The sequence below is a fragment of the Drosophila yakuba genome, chromosome 2L (genome assembly GCF_016746365.2).
Source record: "Drosophila yakuba strain Tai18E2 chromosome 2L, Prin_Dyak_Tai18E2_2.1, whole genome shotgun sequence".
Classification (NCBI taxonomy): Eukaryota; Metazoa; Arthropoda; class Insecta; order Diptera; family Drosophilidae; genus Drosophila; species Drosophila yakuba.
In genome coordinates, this window is record NC_052527.2 from 6635335 (window position 1) to 6654756 (window position 19422).

The following is a 19422-nucleotide window of genomic DNA, read 5'->3' on the forward strand; positions in this document are numbered from 1 at the left end:
GTTGATAACACCGAGAACAAATACGAGGTCTGTTGACCCACTGACGGGCGGTGTTCCAGCAGTGAAGCACCGCCTGTTGTTTAACTCAACTATCAAGCAACGAATCTCAATCTTTCAATAGAGCACCTACTATGACGTGGTGGAATGACTGCGATCAACAGGTTGCTTCTATCAAAACAAAACGAAGCACAAGAGCTAAAAATTAATTAGGGTTTCATCAACCCACAAGCATGTGTATTTCGTTGGTTGGAGATGACTATGCAAAACGCGAAGAGTGATACTGAAACGAGGCTTTTGCCTCTAGAAAGCTCAAGGCGAGCAGTCTATTACGCTTGGACAGTGGGTCACAGTTTTTCAAGTACATAATATTATAAAAAATTATTCAAGAAAATGTCCCCAAATATAGGGTAAATCAATAAGATAGTGCACTTATTGTTCAAACACTTAATTATTAGAGATAAATATAAATGTGCTAGAGAAGCACAATGTTGGGCCTAGCAAATCTTGAATTGATTTATGGCAAATTTGAAGGCACTATTAAGCTCTACGGAGCATCAGCAAGAATCGTGCAATAATATTTATCGTTATCTATGCTAGAAGCTGCGGAAACTAAAATAGAATATGTTAATTGAAAACGCTACATATAAATCGTCGCCTCGTTTCTTTAAATAGCTAATAAAAAAGCTTTTAAGAAATATACAAGAAATTATTTAAAGTGAAACTTAAGAGAGCTCAATACAATAACATAAACAAAATATGTATTTTTTTCTCGGCGTATTTTACCCGCAAAATAGAAATTCACTGCAAAAAAAAGAAATTCAAATCAATATCAACCCACTGTACTTTTTACTGCCCAATTAGTTTTTTTTTACGATGACACCACACTCATATGAAAAGCTCGAAATTGTCGTATAAACATTTCCCCTAAAAACCAACACTATTGCGGGCAAATATATAACGCCGAGTTCTACGCGGTCGCAAAATCAGTTGGCTACGCAAGGCGAGCGTTAAGGTTTCGATCGGAAGTTTCCCCTTTTAGTCGGAGATACAGATAGTTCACATATTTCGCAATGGTGGTCATCAAGAACGAGCAGAATATCTCGGTGCCCGAGTATCTCAACGAGCAGTTCTTCACAGAGACCCTGGAGGAGGGTCTGCGGGAGTCGAAGGTGACCCTAAAGGAGATCAACTTTGCGTGGGGCAGCAATCCGGGCGACAACTACTGCTCGGCCATCTATCGCGTCGCAGTCACGTTCGCCAGGTGGGTCGATGGTGGAGAATCGCCGGCCACGGAACAGCTTTCGCTGATTGTGAAGACCATCCCGATCACCGAAGCCACCCAGTTTCTGGAGGATGTCTGTGTGTTCATCAAGGAGAAGCAGACCTACACCGATGTCTTGCCCCGTTTGGATATCCTCAGCCGTGGCGACACATTCGGCGCCAAGTAGGTTGCTGAAAGTTTTTGGTGAAAGTATGCAGTGCTCACTAGACTCTCAATCTCACACACAGGTACTATCACTCCGTGAAGACTCCGGTGCAAACGATCGTGTTCAGCGACCTCAAGGTGGAGGGATTCAGTGTCGCCTCGCGAGAAGCAGGTCTCGACTGGAACCACGCCTCCCTCATCCTTCAGCAGCTGGGAAAGTTCCATGCCACCTCCATGGTGCTGGCCAAGAAGGTAACAGTGACTCTACTCTGGACGCTCCTCGAACTTTGTGCTAATTACCTTTTTGCAATTCCACAGGATCCCGCCATTGTGAAGCAGTACACACGTGGCATGCTCAGCGAGGACATCCTGATGAAGAGCGACACCTTTGAGCACATGTTCGGCGGCTTCCTCAAGGGGCTCATCAAGAGCTCTTCAAGCTGGCCCGGCTTTGAGAAGATTAGCAAGCACCTGCAGCGGCTCATGGACAACTTTAGGAACGTGTGCGCGGATGCGTCCAGGCCAAGGAAGGGGGATCGCTACGTGGTGCTCAACCACGGCGACATGTGGACCAACAACTTCATGTACGGATACGATGACGCTGCACAGCCGGAAGTTCCCACGCGCGCCATCTTCGTGGACTTCCAGCTGAGCTTCTACGGCAGTCCGGCCTGCGACCTGAACTTCTTCCTGAACACCAGCATCAAGCTGCAGCTGCTGCAGGAGCGCCGCGAGGAGCTCATCAAGGTGTACTACGCGGCCTTCAAGGACACTCTGGAGTACGCCCGCTTCGAGGATATTCCCACCTACGAGGACCTGCAGTACGAGCTGCGCAGCCGCGAAACCTACGGACTCTTCGGCATGTTCGCCTTCCTGCCCATGATCACCATGCCCAAGGAGCTGGCCCAGGACAACAGCATTGAGAACATGCAGGACGAGGCCTTCAAGCAGCGCAAGATGGATGCCATCTTCTCTCAAAAGTTCCTCAACGATCACCAAAAGTGGGCTCTGCAGCGAGCTGACTCACTCGGCGTCTTCGAGGACTACTGAAAAGTGGCATGAGTATTATGGAGGTTGGAGCTCTTTTACCTTTGTGATACAAATGGAGGCTCTTCCAAGGCGCACATCCTCAATATAGCTATATTAGCTTCTTGCCTGGGAATGTAAAGTGCCAAATGGCGGACTTTTAAATTGATTAAAGTACTAAACCTGACTTCGATGCAATAAATTAAAACGAAAATGTTGGGCTATCGCAATTTATGTGTTTTGTGTTAATCTGATTTTAGGAAAATGGTATCAGACAAAGGTAACAAAGTCAGGGGCTTGCACAACAAAAAACCAATTTTGTCGATTTAGTAAACCACTTGATTGACAAGTGTGCGCTGACCTTTGATGCTTTAGAAATAACAAATATTAAGATAAGATCACATTGTCGCGTTTCCTTCAGGGGCATATTGTACATATATGCTTACCTTTCGAGATTCGTTTTGAGTTCCGAAAGTAGCATTAAAATAATGGAGCTTGTTATGAAATAGCAGAGGGAGTTGAATAATTATATTATATATTACGCATTCCCACTAAAGAGTGCAATCATCTTGAATAACCAAGCACGTAACATATTAGATAATAGTACCCTACGCCTTCACGTGCATTCAGATTTTGATGATTTCATGGTTGTTTCCTTAAACATTCGCAGTAAGTTTCTGCAGCCTGGGAACATTGGCTTAGCGCTCTATCATTACGTCAACTAATAAAAAAGTGGAATAGTGTTATCTCTTGTCTGATTATTTTATTGAAGCTATCACGTAGAAACAACAGATTGATGATGATGAGATATATTCAGTTTATAATCCCCATAACTTAAATAGTAGGTGTATTTTGAATCTAGGAGGCTAACAGCCACCTTTTTTATACGATCGACACCTTGTGCTGTTTCACGTGAGTATGGATATTGTATATCCATGATATAAATGATTACGTACAAAAAAAATATATTTAGGAGGCGTTCGCGATTACTAATTAACCTCGGATTGACACTTGACTGAAAGCGTTCGCTTATCAAAAACTCGTTGTATTAATGCAAATTCGAAACGAAACTTGATAAGATAATTATCTGCCAATCGTTGCAAGTGGAATCCATTCAGCAGAATTCGAAAAATATTTAAACACAATATTGTCGGCAAAGTCTGAAGTAGGAAGTCAAATTACTAGTTAAATGCGTTTAAAAAGGTCGACGTCTCCGCGTTGCGTGTTTTACAAGTATCGAAAAATTAGACATCTCGTTGTCGCCTATTAAAGTCTATATATATATGTACTAAAAGTCTAATACTACCCATAAATGGATACACATAACTATAATTAATTGCGCCGCCGGAATCCGCTGGGCAAGATCACAGCGAGCCCCAGTGACACGTATATAAATTGAGCACCGACCGGTAGCCACTTTTTAAACGATCGCAAGATGTGTAGCATTGTGTTCGACGCGGACGTGGTTGCTCCACCCAGCCACCTGGACGTGGCCTTCTTCGAGGAGGTGCTGGAGACAGCCCTGCGGACAGCCAGGGTGCAGCTGCTCTCCATTCACATCCGGATGGGCAGCAGCACGGGCGAGAACTACTGCAGTCAGATCTACCGAGTGAAGGTATCGTTCCAGCGTCCCGATCATCCGGAGCAGCACATGGCGTTCATTGTGAAGAGCATTCCCCACCTGGACTCGGTGGAGTTCATTGATGACCTGCAGGTGTACCTCAAGGAGAAGATCACCTACTACGAAGTGCTTCCCCGGCTGGAGCTCTTGATGCAGTGCAAACGAAGCTTCGGGCCCAAGTGAGTAGCAAACGAAAATCAGCCAGCTTGAAATTCCGCGTCAAACAATAATCGATATTCCGCATTACTCATACGCACTGTTGCAAGTCACTCTGTTATCAACAACGTTTATACATCCATAAAAAAAGTATTAGATATTAATTATTAGCACCATTTCAATAAGCATATGTAAGAAACTTTTTAAAATTAGTGCAACAGGGATGTACGAAAACAAATTATTCTTGACCTACTATCCTTTGTCCCATATCCTTATTACTTCCACAGACTTTACCACTGCCTAAAACACCCGGAGAACTCGCTTGTGTTCGAAGATCTGGCCGAGAAGGGCTTCGTGATGGCTTCACGCGAGCTGGGCCTGAACGAGGAGCACTGTCAGCTGGTCATGGAGCGCTTGGCGGAGTTTCATGCCACTTCGATGGCCTTGGCGGTGCTGGTAAGTATTTCTTATAAACGCAGAAAGAGATTGAAGACTTACCTCGACATGGCCAGGATCCCCACTTGTTCGATGCATATGGCGACGGAATGCTTTCGCCGAGGGGCTTAGCCAAGGACGATGGACTGCTAATGCAGTTCTTCTCGGGCAATGGCAAGGAGTTGCACCACCTGGTGAGCACGTGGCCTGGCTTCGAGGGGATCGCCGAGAAGATCGGCAAGTACATGCGAAACCAGCGGGCCAACTTAGAACGGAGCCAGGCGCCGCAGGAGAAGGAGGTCAGGGTGCTCAACCACGGTGACCTGTGGGTCAACAATATGTTGTTCAAGTATGATGCCGCACAGCGCCCGCAGGACCTCATCCTCATCGACTTCCAGTTGAGCGTGTGGGGCAGTCCGGGCATCGACCTCAACTATTTCTTCTACACCAGTCTGACGTTGGACGTGCTGCGACATCGGCGAACCCAGCTGCTGCGCACCTACCACGCCCGACTGGCCAAAACGCTGCTCGACCTGGACATGGGCGTCCCGGTGCCCAGCTACGAGCAAATCCTAGAGGAGGTCCATCGTCGCGAGTCGTACGGATTCTTTGCCAGCTACGGCATTTTCCCCACAGTCAGCCAGGACAAGGCCCAGACGGCCGACAACAACCTGGAGAGCTTCAAGGACGCCGATTTCGCCAAGCAGAAGGTGCGTCAGATGTTCCAGTCTCGCCGACTGGCGGATACACTGCGCTACACGCTACCGCACTTCGAACGCGCTGGAGTCTTAGATTGAAGTACTATTACGCTACTGACATATATGTACCATTTTAATATAACTACCAATATTAGGATTTTACAAAAATATATTTGCTGATTTTACATTAATTTGTAAATATATAATATTCAGGTTTACTGTTTTAAAAACCTTGCCAAATACCGGCTGTGCGCTATTTTCAATGGGAACGCGAAGTTAACAGTCTTTATTGCGACATGAGTGTAAAAGCAACTTAACTTATTATTCAGCCAAAACGTATGCAACACTTATAGTTTTTTAGATGCAAACAAAATTTCAATTTAAAACAAGAAAAGTATTAAAGGAAAGGTATTTAAATTTACACCGTACGTAGCTATGTGGATATTGAAATGTATCTATTATAGCCGTCGAAGAAATATTAGTCAAATTTACACACAGCATTAAAGAAGTCAACCGTACTTTTCTTTATTTATAAAAATACAATTGCAATGTCACTGTTTAATTGCACATCATGTTTCGTTTTTGTATTGAAATCACCAAGAGAATACAAAGTAAATTGCTTGTATAAAGGACTTTTAACTAATCTGCACTCGTACACAGCTACTTAATCGATAACTTGTTACTCCGCTCATTTCATTACTTAGATTCCATCTCAGTTTGTCCCATCAAACAGTCCAGGGTCAAGCTCGAGTCAATTACACTAGACATACACTTAATCGGTACTCATTCGTTTGTTGAACTGCAGCATGAAGTTCCCAAACCAAAAATTACGCTTACATAGCTTAGTGAACTAGAAAACTTTACGCTTATCGGTTGGCTTTTGGATTAGATTAGCTCCACACATCGGCCGAGTAGCGCTTCTGAGCCTCCATCTTCTTGATATACTGCACGGCGTCAGCCTCGCTCATGTTACCCTTTGTGGACAAAATTTTCACTAAAATGTTCCTAACGTCCACGGCCATGTTCTTCGCATCACTGAAATTTAAAGAACGAGTGATAAGAATCCTGTGTACATGTTGGCCCTCTAGCAACTTACCCGCAGATGTAGAAGTGTCCCTTATTCTCGCCAATCACGTTCCATATAAGATCTGCGTCCTGTTCAAGCAGGTGCTGTACATAGACCTTCTTGCCCTGGTCGCGGGAAAAGGCAGCCTTCAGGTTGAGAGTACCCTTCTTAACCCACTCCTCCAACTCGGATTCGTAGATGTAATCCTCACTGCGCTTACGGCAGCCGAAGTAGAGAATCGACTCGCCCACGGTCTTGCCCTCATCGCGCAGGAACTGTCGCTCCTGGATGAAACCGCGGAAGGGGGCCAAGCCCGTGCCAGGACCCACCATAATGATAGGTGTCTCCGGCTTCGAAGGCAAACGGAACTGCGACTTGCGGATGAAGACGGGCACCTTTACCTCCTCACTGCCTTGGGGTTGCTTATTCTTCAGATATGTGGTGGCCACGCCCTTGTTGATGCGCCCTGTCGGAGTCTTGTACTCCACGAGAACGGCTGTCACGTGGACATCAGTAGGGTGCAGCTTAGCAGACGACGAGATGGAGTAGTAACGGGGCTGCAAGCGGGGCAGCAGTTCGCAAACATGATCAATGGGTGGGCGACAGGATTTGATGTCTTCCAGAATGTGGACAATGTTGCGACATGCGTCTTGAATCCAGCTCTGGTATTTCTCCTTTCCTGCAATACAATATACATCAGTATATTCTTTTGTCCCGGATTAATAATTCTTACCTTCGGGACTGATGGATGCCATGCTGCGCAGCAACTCCTTTTCCTTCTCGTCAGTACAATACTCGGCGAGCTCCTTGAGGATGTGCGTGCGGGGTATAGCCGTAATTTCCAAGTAGTGGGTCAGAGCGGTGCGGTACGTGGTGGGGCAAGGGAATGGGTGCTTCTTGCTGCTGTCCGTATCGGTGTTGATCAGCGAGAACACAGTATCCAGATCGGCTTTGCACAGCTCGCCAAGTTTCTCCACCAGACTCTTGTCGTTAACAGGGAACATGGCCACATGGTCTCCGGCATCGTAGCGCATCTTGGAGCCATCGATGCTCAGCTCTATGTGCATGCAGGAACGACCGCCGCCCTTATGCAGCTCGCGGTTGACCTTGATGGGGGCCAGGAAGGGGTTCTTGGCGTCGAAGGGCGGTCGCTGATTCTGAATCGAGTGCAGACGGGCGATCTCTCCCGTGTATATGCGGTCGGGCTGCACCTCTGGCTGTTCCAGCAGACGGTACTGACGGATGAGCACTTCCTCGCCGCCGCCCTCGATGCCGAAGTGGTCGCACACGGCGGGCCAGAAGCGGTCCTTCCACGTGATGAAGTCATCCTCGATGCTGTCAGGAAAGTAATGCATTAGTAAGGCTCCCAGTTTTCGCTACACCCATCCACTTACTTGGCATCATCGTCGCCCAGGCCCAGTTCAAAGACCCGGTTGGCGCCCAGCTCCTCCAGCCGCTTGTCCACATAGATGGCCACCTTGTTGTAGTGCTCGTAGGTCTTGTTTCCCAAGCCGAAGACCTGGAATTAGACAAGGTTGGCTTTAGTTACAACAGAATGGAATGGAGCTAACTTAACTATATACTTATAATGCATGATGTATGCTTATATCACCTTACTATTTTAATGAATCAACGATTAAGGTGTCCATTTTAATGAGACCCATTATAGGATTGAAAGGGTTATCAGTTATTAGTTTTATGGCTTTTACTATGAGTAATTGTAGAACTAAACTTCATAATACCTTCCATTCTATCTTTCGTTTCACGCTAGCTGTTCTATTACGTAAAGTATTCAAAATGCCGAGCAAATTGGACAGCTTTTGGTGGCGAAACCTGACGAGCAGGTGCGCAGATGTGGCGACCGTACTCTGCATTTTCCAGCCTACATTTGCCGGATTGATACGTAGAGTTACCACGGAAATTGTATACAAATTGCGCAAGAACCGGGATCGACATTGAGCACATTGTTTTTCACGAACCAACTAAAAATTCCATGCGAGCGCTGCCACGCAAAAGGCGACTGCTACGGCACGCGAGCCTAAGCTACGCAATTTTGAGTTGCCCGTTTGGCGGGCGATTCAAATTAGGCAACTGATAACGTTGATAAGTTTGCTAGCAGTTGATCTGTAGGCAATATTAAGACATGCTATAATCAGCGGGGTTTAAGTGTTTGAAATAAAGGTGTGACACGGCAAGAAACAAATAGATTTCAATTAATGAACGTACTGGCATTTCGTGGATGTGGATTTCTAATAGCAGAGAAAAAACTCTTCCGGGCGAACTACACTATCAGGTTACAGCCTATCTGTTAATTAGGATCCCCCAATGCCATTTCAACTGTTTTCGTTCCGCTTACATCAGCTTTATCGAGACACAACAAACAACTCAAAGCGCTCACAAACGCAGATAGCCGAAATTGCGATTAGGTGTGGAATAAATATCACTTATCAGTGGAACAGTGTTTTGATAAGTGAAACTGACTCCGTGTTTGGGCAACGGGAGTCGTGTAATCAGTATGCGTGCAGATAACGCCGTTTTGTGTGACATACGCCCGTACTCACCGCATAATTTAGCCCGGTAAGATCGACATCGCCGCTGGTGATCCATTCGTAGAACTCCATGGCGTTGTCAGTGGGATCGCCTTCGCCGTAGGTGGCCAGGCAGAAGACCGCCAAGGAGTTGTCGATGTCCTTCAACTGCAGCAGCTCCTCCATGTCGCACTCCTCGGGATCGGCAACCATGCCCTTCAGCCGGTAACGAATGCCCTCCTTGGCCAGACGGCCAGCGAACTCCTCGCCGGTTCCGGTTTGCGAACCATAGAAAACGACCAGACTGCGTCCGGATGCCTTCAGCTTCTTGATGAACGAATTGTCCGACGCACTGGTGGTGCACACTGTGGTGGGTCTGGAGAACGTAAAGATATGCGTTAAAATCTCTGTCCAATTTAAATCTTATCTTAACGTGCAGTTAAACAACCAGATGACTGAATGAATCATACGAATCACACATTCGTACATTGTTTGCAATGAATGAATCATACCGCGTCAAAAAATGCCTGATCGATTCGAACAAATCGGCGAAACATATGGATCTGTGACGGAATGAACCGAATAATTTTGATGCATGCCTGTATCTGGCGTGCATTTCATTGCAGAAGCAGTTTCAAGTTTTGTGATGCGGGCATAACAAACAAGTTCTTTAAGAAGTTTTCTCAAGAATTTATCCATCGAATTGAAGAATTGCCATGTTTTAGGATAATGGCTTAGACTTAACTAGAAGCTATACTTACTGTATGGAATAGCTCCTGGTTGGCTCCTCCTCCTTCTTGCGGCTGCGCAGGAAGTAGAAGGCTGCTCCGCCGATGAGCACCGCCAGTAGGGCCACGTCCAGCAGGCCCAAGAAGGGTTCGTCGCCGGTGCCGCTGGGGATTGCGGCTGCTCCATCAATCGTTTGCTCGCTGGCCATGGTGGTAAGTGTATGACTGCAAAAAGGGCACAGAATTCACGGCGCTATAGTTTTCGCTTTGCATAACATTGGTTTAGCTCCATTTGCATGTCGCGCACTTTGGACACGCACTCTAATGTATTCCACGTATGCCAGCCGCTGGCGGCGGAGCATCGGCTGTGCGTCTAACGGTAGTCCGTCCGCTTCCGCACTTGTCTTAACGGTGCAAGGTACCGCTTTAGCTGGATGTTCCGTCAGCGCCAGTGCCAGCGCCTGCGCCGGCGGCTGACATTGAAAACGCGCATCTGGTTTTAATCGATCGTACCTTGGGACGTATCCGTTGCACTGCTGTACTGCCGACTACAACTACTCCGTCTATCTATCTATCTATCTATCAGTCAAATGCAGTGCTGCACTGGTGCAATTAGAACTATGAATTCGATTGGATCCGCTGTGGCGACGCAACGTGTGTTTCGCGTTAGAGAGCACTGCTCACTGACCGCCGGGAGCAACAGGTTTTATGCACGCGCTTATCGAACGCCGCCGCCGGTCGCGAGATATGATGAAAGCGAGTAAAAGCGTTCGAAATGCGCTGTTCCCAAGCCGAAACTCTTTGTGGTGCGCAAAATAGCAACATTTGGTTTCCAATCGATCGATTAACACTTTTACCAGCGCTCGTTCCCAGGAAATCGCCAATTGCACTGAGAAAAGGCTTATTTGCAGTGGGATATACATGTCAATATAAAACTAGAGATAGATTTTAGTTTACAAATCGGATTAAGCCATAACAAGCATAAAAGCGCTTTTTGCAAGGCATTTGCTTGCATTAGGCCTTAATGGGTTTTTCATTTTTATGGCATATGGTATGGCTAACAGGCATTAACGCAATATACATATAAGGAAGAAAAGGCAATGCAAATTGAAATGCCTTACTTATGTTTGGTTTTGAGTTCTGAAATGCACACCTGGAGTTCAAATAGGTTCGCCCCAGTGCTTCAAGTTTTAACTAGTGCCGAAAGCACATTCACTAGACATTTGGAAGTTTGAGCTGATGCCAGGTGTTATCTTTTGTTTGGGGGCCTTAAGGGCTCCGCTGGATTGTCACCTTGAATTCGGGGTTGACTTAATGCTTTAATGTTGCTAATGCGTCGCTACGTGCGTGTACTTTGTATAGAGTCGCGTAATAGTTCTTGTTGCTGTGGTCAGCAAAAGGCAGAAAATAAATATTAAACACATGCGAGGCATATGCAAATCGACGGCAATATCGTCATTCTCGTCCGATTTCGAGGAAGGTAGGTGTTGTTCGACGCTCTCGATAACGAACCAACACTGGCAACAAGTGGCGGGGAACATAGAATTGGTCTCTTTTTATAGGTCACCCATGTGTGCTGTCGGGTTGGAATGACGACACCGCAATGCTTGAACCCAAAACTTTGAGCTGTGGAATTCAATTGTGCTAGGAACCTCATATTTACATATATTGATCACGAAAACCCAAAACAAGAATCTATTACAAAACCCAATTAGACGGGAGTAAATAGTTCAACTTTCAAGTGAAAGTACTTGAAAGTACTTCCAAAACATACTTTAACTAAGTGACTGTTTCTCGAGCGCACGTCTACTACCTGTTTATCTAGATACGGAGAATTAGATAAATGATCTTGGCCGTTAAGCTTAGCCATCTATTCAAACAAAGTTTACGGCTTAGTCAAAACAAACGCCCATTTGGTATCACATACACAATTGTAATTTGCGCGATAACGCTGAGAATCTCGCTTGGCAAATGTGATTTTGAAATTCCCCAAACACGATGACAGTCGCGAATTATTCGTCCGGATCGACGGGGAATTATAAAGTAAGCGTGACTAGGCATATTTACTTCGCGCTCAAGTAGTTTTCCTTATCACAACCCGAATGTGACGGTCCGAAAAGGATGAAATGTAGCTCCATACCTCAGTGTAGCTCCGAGTTGGGAGGATTGACCGAAATTAATTAAATGTAACCCCAAAACCGACCTTACCCTTTTAATGGTTCTTTGTGTGGCAGATCTAAGGGTCTAGCGTTAATAGGTAGGTAACCCCATAATGGGGGTCATAGCATAATACTCTGTGTATTTCAGTGGTCTTTGCACTTGAATTTTAGTGATATGATCTGACTCGAGATGGCATTATCTTTCTGTGACAACAATTTATGGTGCACTTACACGATTTGTTAATTTGACTTTATGTACATACCTATTCTAGCAGTCTTTTAACTACGTTCTTAGTTTTATCTAAATGGATCGACTTTACAGAGTTCAGCTAGAGTATACCCACTTCGGCTTTCCGAAGTTGGCCACTTTCAATTTTGTTTCTCGAAGAGCGACGTTGTAGTAAATTTGGATACTATGATTTCGTTGATTTCGACATGAAAGTGTGTGTGTATAATTAACGCAAAACAATAAATCGGGTGACCTTTTTAACAAGTTGTTTTTAATAACTTGGAAACTAAAGCCAACGCCGACTCCAATTGGAAAATGTGTACTGTTTTCAAAAGTTGTGTGTTTCGAGTTCTGAAATGGGGGTGTAAAATGAATCACAGCTGCGTTGCTCACAGCGAGTGTTCACTGTACGGGAAGCAGACAGTCGACAGCTGTTCTCAGCGGTGAGCGACGAGCAGAAAACTGACTTGCGATGGGCGAGGGCGATTGGCGACCCGAGTCGCGTTTTTGGTTATGCAATTCGGCCTACGACTCGTATTGAGACGTGGAAGACGGCGTTCCAGCGTGCAAATAGCGCAAATTAATAACAGAAGTGAATTAAATTAAATTACACGCTGCGCGGCCCGTGTGAGCGAGAGCGCACTATTGCACGGGCGGCGGCGAGGCTGTGCGAGAGGGAGATAGAGCGAGCGCAGCAACAGGTACTGAACTTTAAACTCGCTCGCAGGCGCACATACGTGCGTGTGTGTGTGTGTGTGTTTGTGTGCGAGCGAGCGAGAAAGCGTGCGCTTGCTCCATCATCTGTCCTCGTCGCTGCAACCTTGACCGCCAATGCAGCGCTCAAAATATCTAACCAGCAATTAATTATGTGCTGGTTTTCGATTTCGATAATCGGGTTTTGCTATTTAGATTTCGACTGTGCGTGGCCTTGTAATTCGGCTGTCGCACACAAGTGCTCCTTCTTGAAACTCACCGATCGCGATCTTCGACTGCGCTGCTCCTAATCCTCTGTAGGTAGACGACGATCGGTGGATGTGGATTTGTGCCCCGTCTCTGGTGCGCTTCCTGTTGCAGCCCCTCTCAGCAGCTTGGTAGACGTCAAAGCCCTTGATTTAAATTCGCTTTATTCAGTTACGCAGCGGGGCGAAGCCACGATCTTAATTTTAATTCGCTTTATTCGATAAAACGCTGACGGAGGGCGAAAAGTGCAGAGGGGAAGTCACGACTACCACGGCAGCAGCAGTACTAAATTACTGAATTCCAGAGGGACCGTCGCTGAATCGCGGTGTGGAATTCGCAGTGGCGCGCGCTTTTCAGCACTGCATTTGGAGCGGATAACAGGGCGCTGCCAACACGCCACCTATGCGGGCAGCTGCTCTGTTACGCTCGTTACTTTTACTGTTCGCTAAAAACCGTTATTACTTTGCATATCAAAATAATGGATTTATCTTTGGTTTTTTTGTATTTTAAAGAAGCACTTATATTTGAAAAGCCTAAGCAATTTAAATACATTTAATGTTGATATTTGATGCAGAAAAGTGTATATGTTAGTCTTAATTCAACATAAAAATCTTTTCTTTAGGATTTAAACTTAATAACGGCTGACTAGAATGTTTTTATTAAAATCATAGCCAGTGCTCTTGTTTTTAATGCACGATTTTAAATAATTTGAGGAACTAACACTATTTTCTTGGAGTCCACTGTACAAAGACATGCCGATAGTCCATGCCGCCTATCGATCCATTCGATGCCAGCCACCAAGGTACTCAGTCAGCACCTGCGTATCGATATCAGCACTTCGGGCTCTTCGTTTTATTTCTTGTGAATTCCTTTATTTATTGTCAAGAACTGCCTAATACTGTCTTTAGCTTTGTTTAACTACTACGCGCAGTGCTGTGGCTTCCGTGTCTAAGCAGCTGATTCAAATCGGCTAATTCCAATTGAGCAATTTACTCCCACAAAAAACGCAGTGGTGTCGATGGTGCTGCCGTTTTAGCCAGTTTTGTGAGCCCAGCGGAGCCCCGGTGGAGCAAGATAGTCGAAAAATGCCATTAAAGTTCTTGAAAAAGTGTCGCCAGTACAATGTTACGTCCAAGAGTTTGTTTGTTATATCAGTGCATCACCTGCTGGGTGAGTAAGCCCCGCATTCCTAGAGGCGCTACGCCCACCAATACAGCAACAACAACTACAGCAATAGCAACAGTGGAGACGAGACAATAGAAACAACAAGCAATCGGTGACAAAGCCACAACTTAACAGCTGCCGTCTGCTATTGCAATTGGGATTATTTAATTGGGAATGTGCACAAAAGTTCGTTACATGGCGCCCACTTCCAGTTTAGCTGGAATTCGCCTTCCAAGGCACAGACCACAAAAATGCCTCAAACTTGTTGCTTTGCTGTTGCCCTGCAACAGAGGCCAGCAACAGTCGCTGAGTTAACAGAGGCGCCCAGGACACTTAACAGCGACCGTTAAATCGAAAACTAACAGACTGCTTATAAGAAATTCCTAGATTATTTAGTATTTAGAATACTTGACATAAACATTTTACTCTCGTTTTCGGGTTGAACTACAAGCTGTTGCTGTAGTTTTTATACACATAGCTAAACCAAAGACCTTGACTCAATTAAAACCTTCAAAATTTCTCCAACCAACAGAAACTTATCAGATATTAGGCCTACGTTAAGATAGTTAGAAAAGACGACAGATGAACGAAGCTATTTGAACGGCGCCGCAACAATTTCCGTCCATTAAACGTATAAGGTCTCGAAAGAGATTATAAACTTTATTTGTATATTTGCATATTTGCGCGTGCGACGGGCAGGGCCAAGTTGTTGTTGATGGAGCTTGGAGCGGCTTAGGCTGATGTTTGGAGCACGTTTTCACTGGTTACCTCTATTGCAGACACCTCCAGCACGGTGGACTGCACGATCAGCTCGGAGAGCAAGGGGCAGGAGTGCCTGGACAACGTTTGCCAGCGCTTGCTGATCCAGCAGCCGGAGTTCTTTGGCCTGCGCTACCTGGTCAAGGGCAAGGACAAGGAGGACGAGTTCAAATGGATCGACCTGGAGCGCTCGCTCAGCCGGCAGCTGGAGAAGTATGCGGCGGGGCCGAAGATCTATCTGCGTGTGCGTCACTATGTGACCACCGGTGTGCGCCACTTGAGCGACGAAGCCACCCGCTTCTACTACTTCCTGCAGCTGAAGAGCGACATCTACGAGGGCCGCATCGCCTGTGACATCCGCACGGCCATACTGCTGGCTCTCTACTGCCGCCAGGCGGAGTACGACAGCTACCAGGGCGACAAACAGAGCAAGGACTACCTGAAGAAGTCACTAGTCCTGCCGCGCAACATGCAGGGCCTGGCCAACGATGACAGCATGCTGGAGGGACTGATCGTGGAGGTCCTGCAGCAACAGGCGGGAATTGCACATCTGAGTCAGAGCCAGGCGGAGGAGATGTACATACAGTGCTGCCAGCAGCTGGAGGGGTATGGGGAGGAACGCTTCGCGGCCAAGGACACGCTCGGCAATGATTTACTGCTGGGCCTGGCCATCAACGGTATGGTGGTGAACGCGGACAACGGGCGTCAGTATTTTCCATGGAAGGACTTCCACACGGTAACCATAGACAAGCGAACGATCAAGATCGAGCAGAACAAGCTGGACGGCGGCGGAAGCATCGTGGGAAGCTTCATATTCGGCGAGGCGGACACGGCACGTTACTTCTGGAAGCTCACCATCAGCCAGCACAAGTTTTTCAAGCGCTACATTGACACAGCCACGCCCTCGAGCCTGGGAAGTGGTGCGGATGCGGAGAGTGGTCCGTTGGGCGTTGATAGCGTGGGTTATGTGGATTACGATTATAATGAAGCAGCGGCCGCCGAGCAACTGCAACTGCAACAGCATCAGCAGCAACAGCAACATATCCAGCAGCAGCAACAGATTCAGCAGCAGCAAATGATTTCCTCCAACATTTCGCTAGCTGCCAGCGCGAACCAAATGTTGGGACAAAGCACCTCCTGTCTGGATCTGAGCAACAACAACCTGCACAGTAGCAGTGGCATGTTGCACCACGGGAGCAGCAACAACAACAATAACAATGAGGAGCGGGAGCGCCTGAAAGCCATGCTGCCCACATACCGCCCGGCACCAGACTATGAGACGGCGGTGCAACTAAAGTACCGCACACCATCGGCGGAATTCCACAACGTGGCACTGGCAATGGCCGCGCCCGGAAATGCCTACTATGCAGGCTCCCAGCCGGATGTCCACAATCCGGGCATGCACAACGAGAACTTGCTGTATGGTCATATGACTGCGCATCGTTATCCGGACGTGGCCCAGCCGGCCGCTGCCCTACACCACCATATCAACCTGTACCAGGCGCAGCATCAACCGCAGTCACATCCACAGCCAATGAGCGCAGCCCAGGCGTACCTGGAGCTCTCGCAACGCATGCACATGATGCGTCACAAGGCCCCCCCGCCGTATGTCAATCGGCTGAGTTCCTCCTCCACGCCCGATCTGGCCGTGGCCACTCCCCGTTCCCTTCAAGGCTTTCGCAACTACGTAAGCGGCTCCTCGCCGGATCTAGTCTCCAACCGCAGCCTCTTCAATGGCGGCCAGTACGTTGCTCTGCCCGCTGGCGGACATGCCGGCAACATCCCCACATCCTCCGGAGCCACCATGCTGCACCAGTACCAGTATGTGAGCCACATGGGGCACTCACAGCCCTACCTGCCCCCGCACGGCACCTTCGAGAACCTCAACATGATTGAGGAGCAGCCGTCCATTATGTCCCAGCTGCGACAGTCGGCGATGAGTCAGGCAGCAGCTGCAGCTGCCGGTTCTGTGGTAACGCAAAGGTAAGTGTAATAAAGTCGTAAAATAAACAATATAATAATACTTTTCGCTACGATCTTGCAGTTCACCCACCCTGCCGCCAAGTGGCTATCGTAGTTCTGTACCCCCGCCAGCCAGCAGTCCGCTTCCACCACCGGTTGTGGCTTCGTCCCATAAATCGGCGACGCCAGCGCCTTTACAGAGGAGCTTGGTGAATGGGTCCATCGAGCCAATCTACGAAAACGTACCCCTGCCACAGAGAGCCTCCGGTGGCAGCAGTGGCGCTGCTAATGCTGAGGCTATGCGTCAAAGAGCTTCGTCCATACAGTCCGCTCCCGGCGTTGTTCCTGTTCCAGCTGCTCGAAACGCCAGCTCCAACAACGTGGTTACTGTAACGGTGAATTCCCCGCCCGACGATGGGAACATGAAAATGTACGGCGCAGACCGAGCAGCAAGCACGGAGCTGCTGTTCCTAGAACCGCAGGCTCCCAAGCGGACCAACAGAGCCGCCAGTGCAGCGCCTGATATGGGAGCCGCACCTCCGCCACGACAACATCGCTCGACAGCCAGCCTAAACAAGTCGACGACGGTTGACATGATCACGCCGGCCGGAGAAACACTGCAGCAGCAGTTCAGTGCCATGAATCTTTCTGCCAACACATCTGCTTCCACTTCCTCCATGTTCAACTCAACGCTGGACACCACGTCGTCATCGGCGGCCAGCAAAGACTTAAAACGCAAGAAGCGCTGGAACTTCTTGTCACGTAGCAAAACTCCCGACAAACAGAAGTCTGCGACGCTGGGCAGGGAAAAGGCCACAACGGCAGGTCAGCACTCCAAGCTGGCGGCAAAGCTGAAGCTAGCTCAAGACGATCTCAACCTGCCAAATCGTTGGTCAACGGGCGTCAACAAGCCGCAGCCCATTTCCGGACGATATTCCAAGGACAAACTGGTAGGTAGTAGTTAGTAAATTGAAAGCTTAAAATATTTGTTTGGTTTGGAATCCTTTTTAATTGACGCGCCTTTTTAATTCCAGTGCCAAATACTAGATCAAAAACTAGGTGACTCGCAGCTATTCATGGAGTTTGAACGCATACCGAAGCGACGGGAGCACGCCCTATACGAGTGCGCCCTGCTGGAAGAGAACGAGCCAAAGAACCACGACCCAAACTTTTTACCCTACGACGACAACAGAGTGCGACTGACCCCATCGATGGATAACCGGCATGGTTACGTAAATGCTTCCTCCATATCTGTACGTTTAGTAGACACTCACGCTGAAGAAAAAATGTTGTACTAACTTCATTGTTAAAACGTATTTCACAGGCCACCGTGGGCACAAAGCAGCGGTTTTACATTGTGGCCCAGTCGCCACAAGAGTCGCTAACCATGCGCATCTTCTGGCAGTGTGTGTGGGAGGCTGATGTGTATTTGGTGGTCCAGCTCACTGAGGATATGAGTTATATTCCTCGAAGCAGTCATCAGCGTCTCGAGTTTGGTCAGGTTGGTAAACCGCATAAGCTATTACTCCCACTTCTCTAACGTTTTTGTTTCTAGTTCCAAGTGTATCAGGAATTTTCACAAACCACCGATCGATGCACCACCATTAAGCTGCGCCTTTACCACGTACCATCGCGTCGTTACCGCTCCGTTTGGTATCTGCAGTACGCTGACTGGGCGGAGCAGAATTGTCCACGCGATGTGAATCACTTCCTCGATTTCCTCGAGGAGCTGAATTCCGTGAGACTGGCATCCACACAAGAAGTTCCTCCGGGACACAACACAAACCCACCGGTTCTTCTTCACTGTCTGGAGGGAGGCGGCCGTTCCGGAGTGACACTGACTGCCGATCTTTTGCTGTACACCTTGGACCACAACGAGGTGAGTGGAGAATGGGAATATATTTTTGAATTTCTTTAAACATTCGCTTCTTACGATCGCAGGACCTAGATATACCTCGTGTCATTGGGCAGCTAAGGCATCAACGAGACAGCATTATACCATCCCTGGCGCAATACAAGTTCATATACAATCTGCTGATTACCTATTTGAAGCGCACGAGGCTGATCTGAGGTTTTAAAGAAAATGGGAAACTTGGCAAGAAGTATTTTTTCTTTGTTTAAGCTAATATTCTTAAAATCGAACAAATTTTCTTTAGTTCTCGTTTTTAAAAATCAGTACAACTCCGTTCAATAATTGTATACTTCTACTGGCAGCTGTTGGCCTTTAATCGTTAAATTTTAATACCAACTAGTTTTTAAGCTCTAGACTTGTTATAAAAACTGAACACCCCTACAATGGCCACTTTATACATATATATAAAAATAGCGAATAGGTAGTTGTTTTGGCAAGCCAGTAAAAATGCCAGTTAACTAACCACAGCCACAAAAATTGGGCTTAGGTATAAAGCCGAACTATTTATACATGTGTATTTTAATAAATTTCGAAATAAATTAACGAATTGATAAAAAACAATAAACACATTTAAATCTTATGCAAATGGTTTT

General features: G+C 47.1%; 4 protein-coding genes across 6 annotated transcripts; 3 read left to right on the forward strand and 1 right to left on the reverse strand.

Annotated features, from left to right (window-relative positions):
- Window positions 1–976: 976 nt before the first annotated feature.
- On the forward strand, window positions 977–2682 carry LOC6527107. Its single transcript, XM_002088164.3, has 3 exons — window positions 977–1444; window positions 1510–1678; window positions 1745–2682. Exons 1-3 carry the CDS (start codon window positions 1071–1073, stop codon window positions 2474–2476), a joined length of 1275 nt encoding a protein of 424 aa, XP_002088200.1. The 5' UTR covers window positions 977–1070; the 3' UTR covers window positions 2477–2682.
- A 1170-nt stretch (window positions 2683–3852) lies between these two features.
- LOC6527108 lies at window positions 3853–5604 on the forward strand. The gene is made up of 3 exons (XM_002088165.3): window positions 3853–4252; window positions 4517–4685; window positions 4742–5604. The coding sequence occupies exons 1-3, from the start codon at window positions 3888–3890 to the stop codon at window positions 5459–5461; spliced, it is 1254 nt and encodes a 417-aa protein (XP_002088201.1). The 5' UTR covers window positions 3853–3887; the 3' UTR covers window positions 5462–5604.
- A 258-nt stretch (window positions 5605–5862) lies between these two features.
- On the reverse strand, window positions 5863–13308 carry LOC6527109 (NADPH--cytochrome P450 reductase). Of its 3 annotated transcripts, none has more exons than XM_015197709.3 (7): window positions 13046–13308; window positions 9718–9909; window positions 8990–9332; window positions 7823–7947; window positions 7162–7763; window positions 6459–7107; window positions 5863–6397 (listed from the first exon to the last, which is right to left on the reverse strand). In XM_015197709.3, the coding sequence occupies exons 2-7, from the start codon at window positions 9891–9893 to the stop codon at window positions 6253–6255; spliced, it is 2040 nt and encodes a 679-aa protein (XP_015053195.1). In that variant the 5' UTR covers window positions 9894–9909; window positions 13046–13308; the 3' UTR covers window positions 5863–6252. The 3 variants fall into 3 exon arrangements, with proteins under 3 accessions (XP_015053195.1, XP_002088202.1, XP_015053196.1); XM_002088166.4 differs by lacking the exon at window positions 13046–13308 and adding an exon at window positions 10198–10353; XM_015197710.3 differs by lacking the exons at window positions 8990–9332; window positions 9718–9909; window positions 13046–13308 and adding an exon at window positions 8171–8318.
- A 528-nt stretch (window positions 13309–13836) lies between these two features.
- LOC6527110 (tyrosine-protein phosphatase non-receptor type 21) lies at window positions 13837–19387 on the forward strand. Its single transcript, XM_002088167.4, has 7 exons — window positions 13837–14202; window positions 14976–16938; window positions 17000–17867; window positions 17952–18170; window positions 18242–18418; window positions 18473–18796; window positions 18859–19387. Exons 1-7 carry the CDS (start codon window positions 14118–14120, stop codon window positions 18985–18987), a joined length of 3765 nt encoding a protein of 1254 aa, XP_002088203.1. The 5' UTR covers window positions 13837–14117; the 3' UTR covers window positions 18988–19387.
- The last annotated feature ends 35 nt before the right edge of the window (window positions 19388–19422 follow it).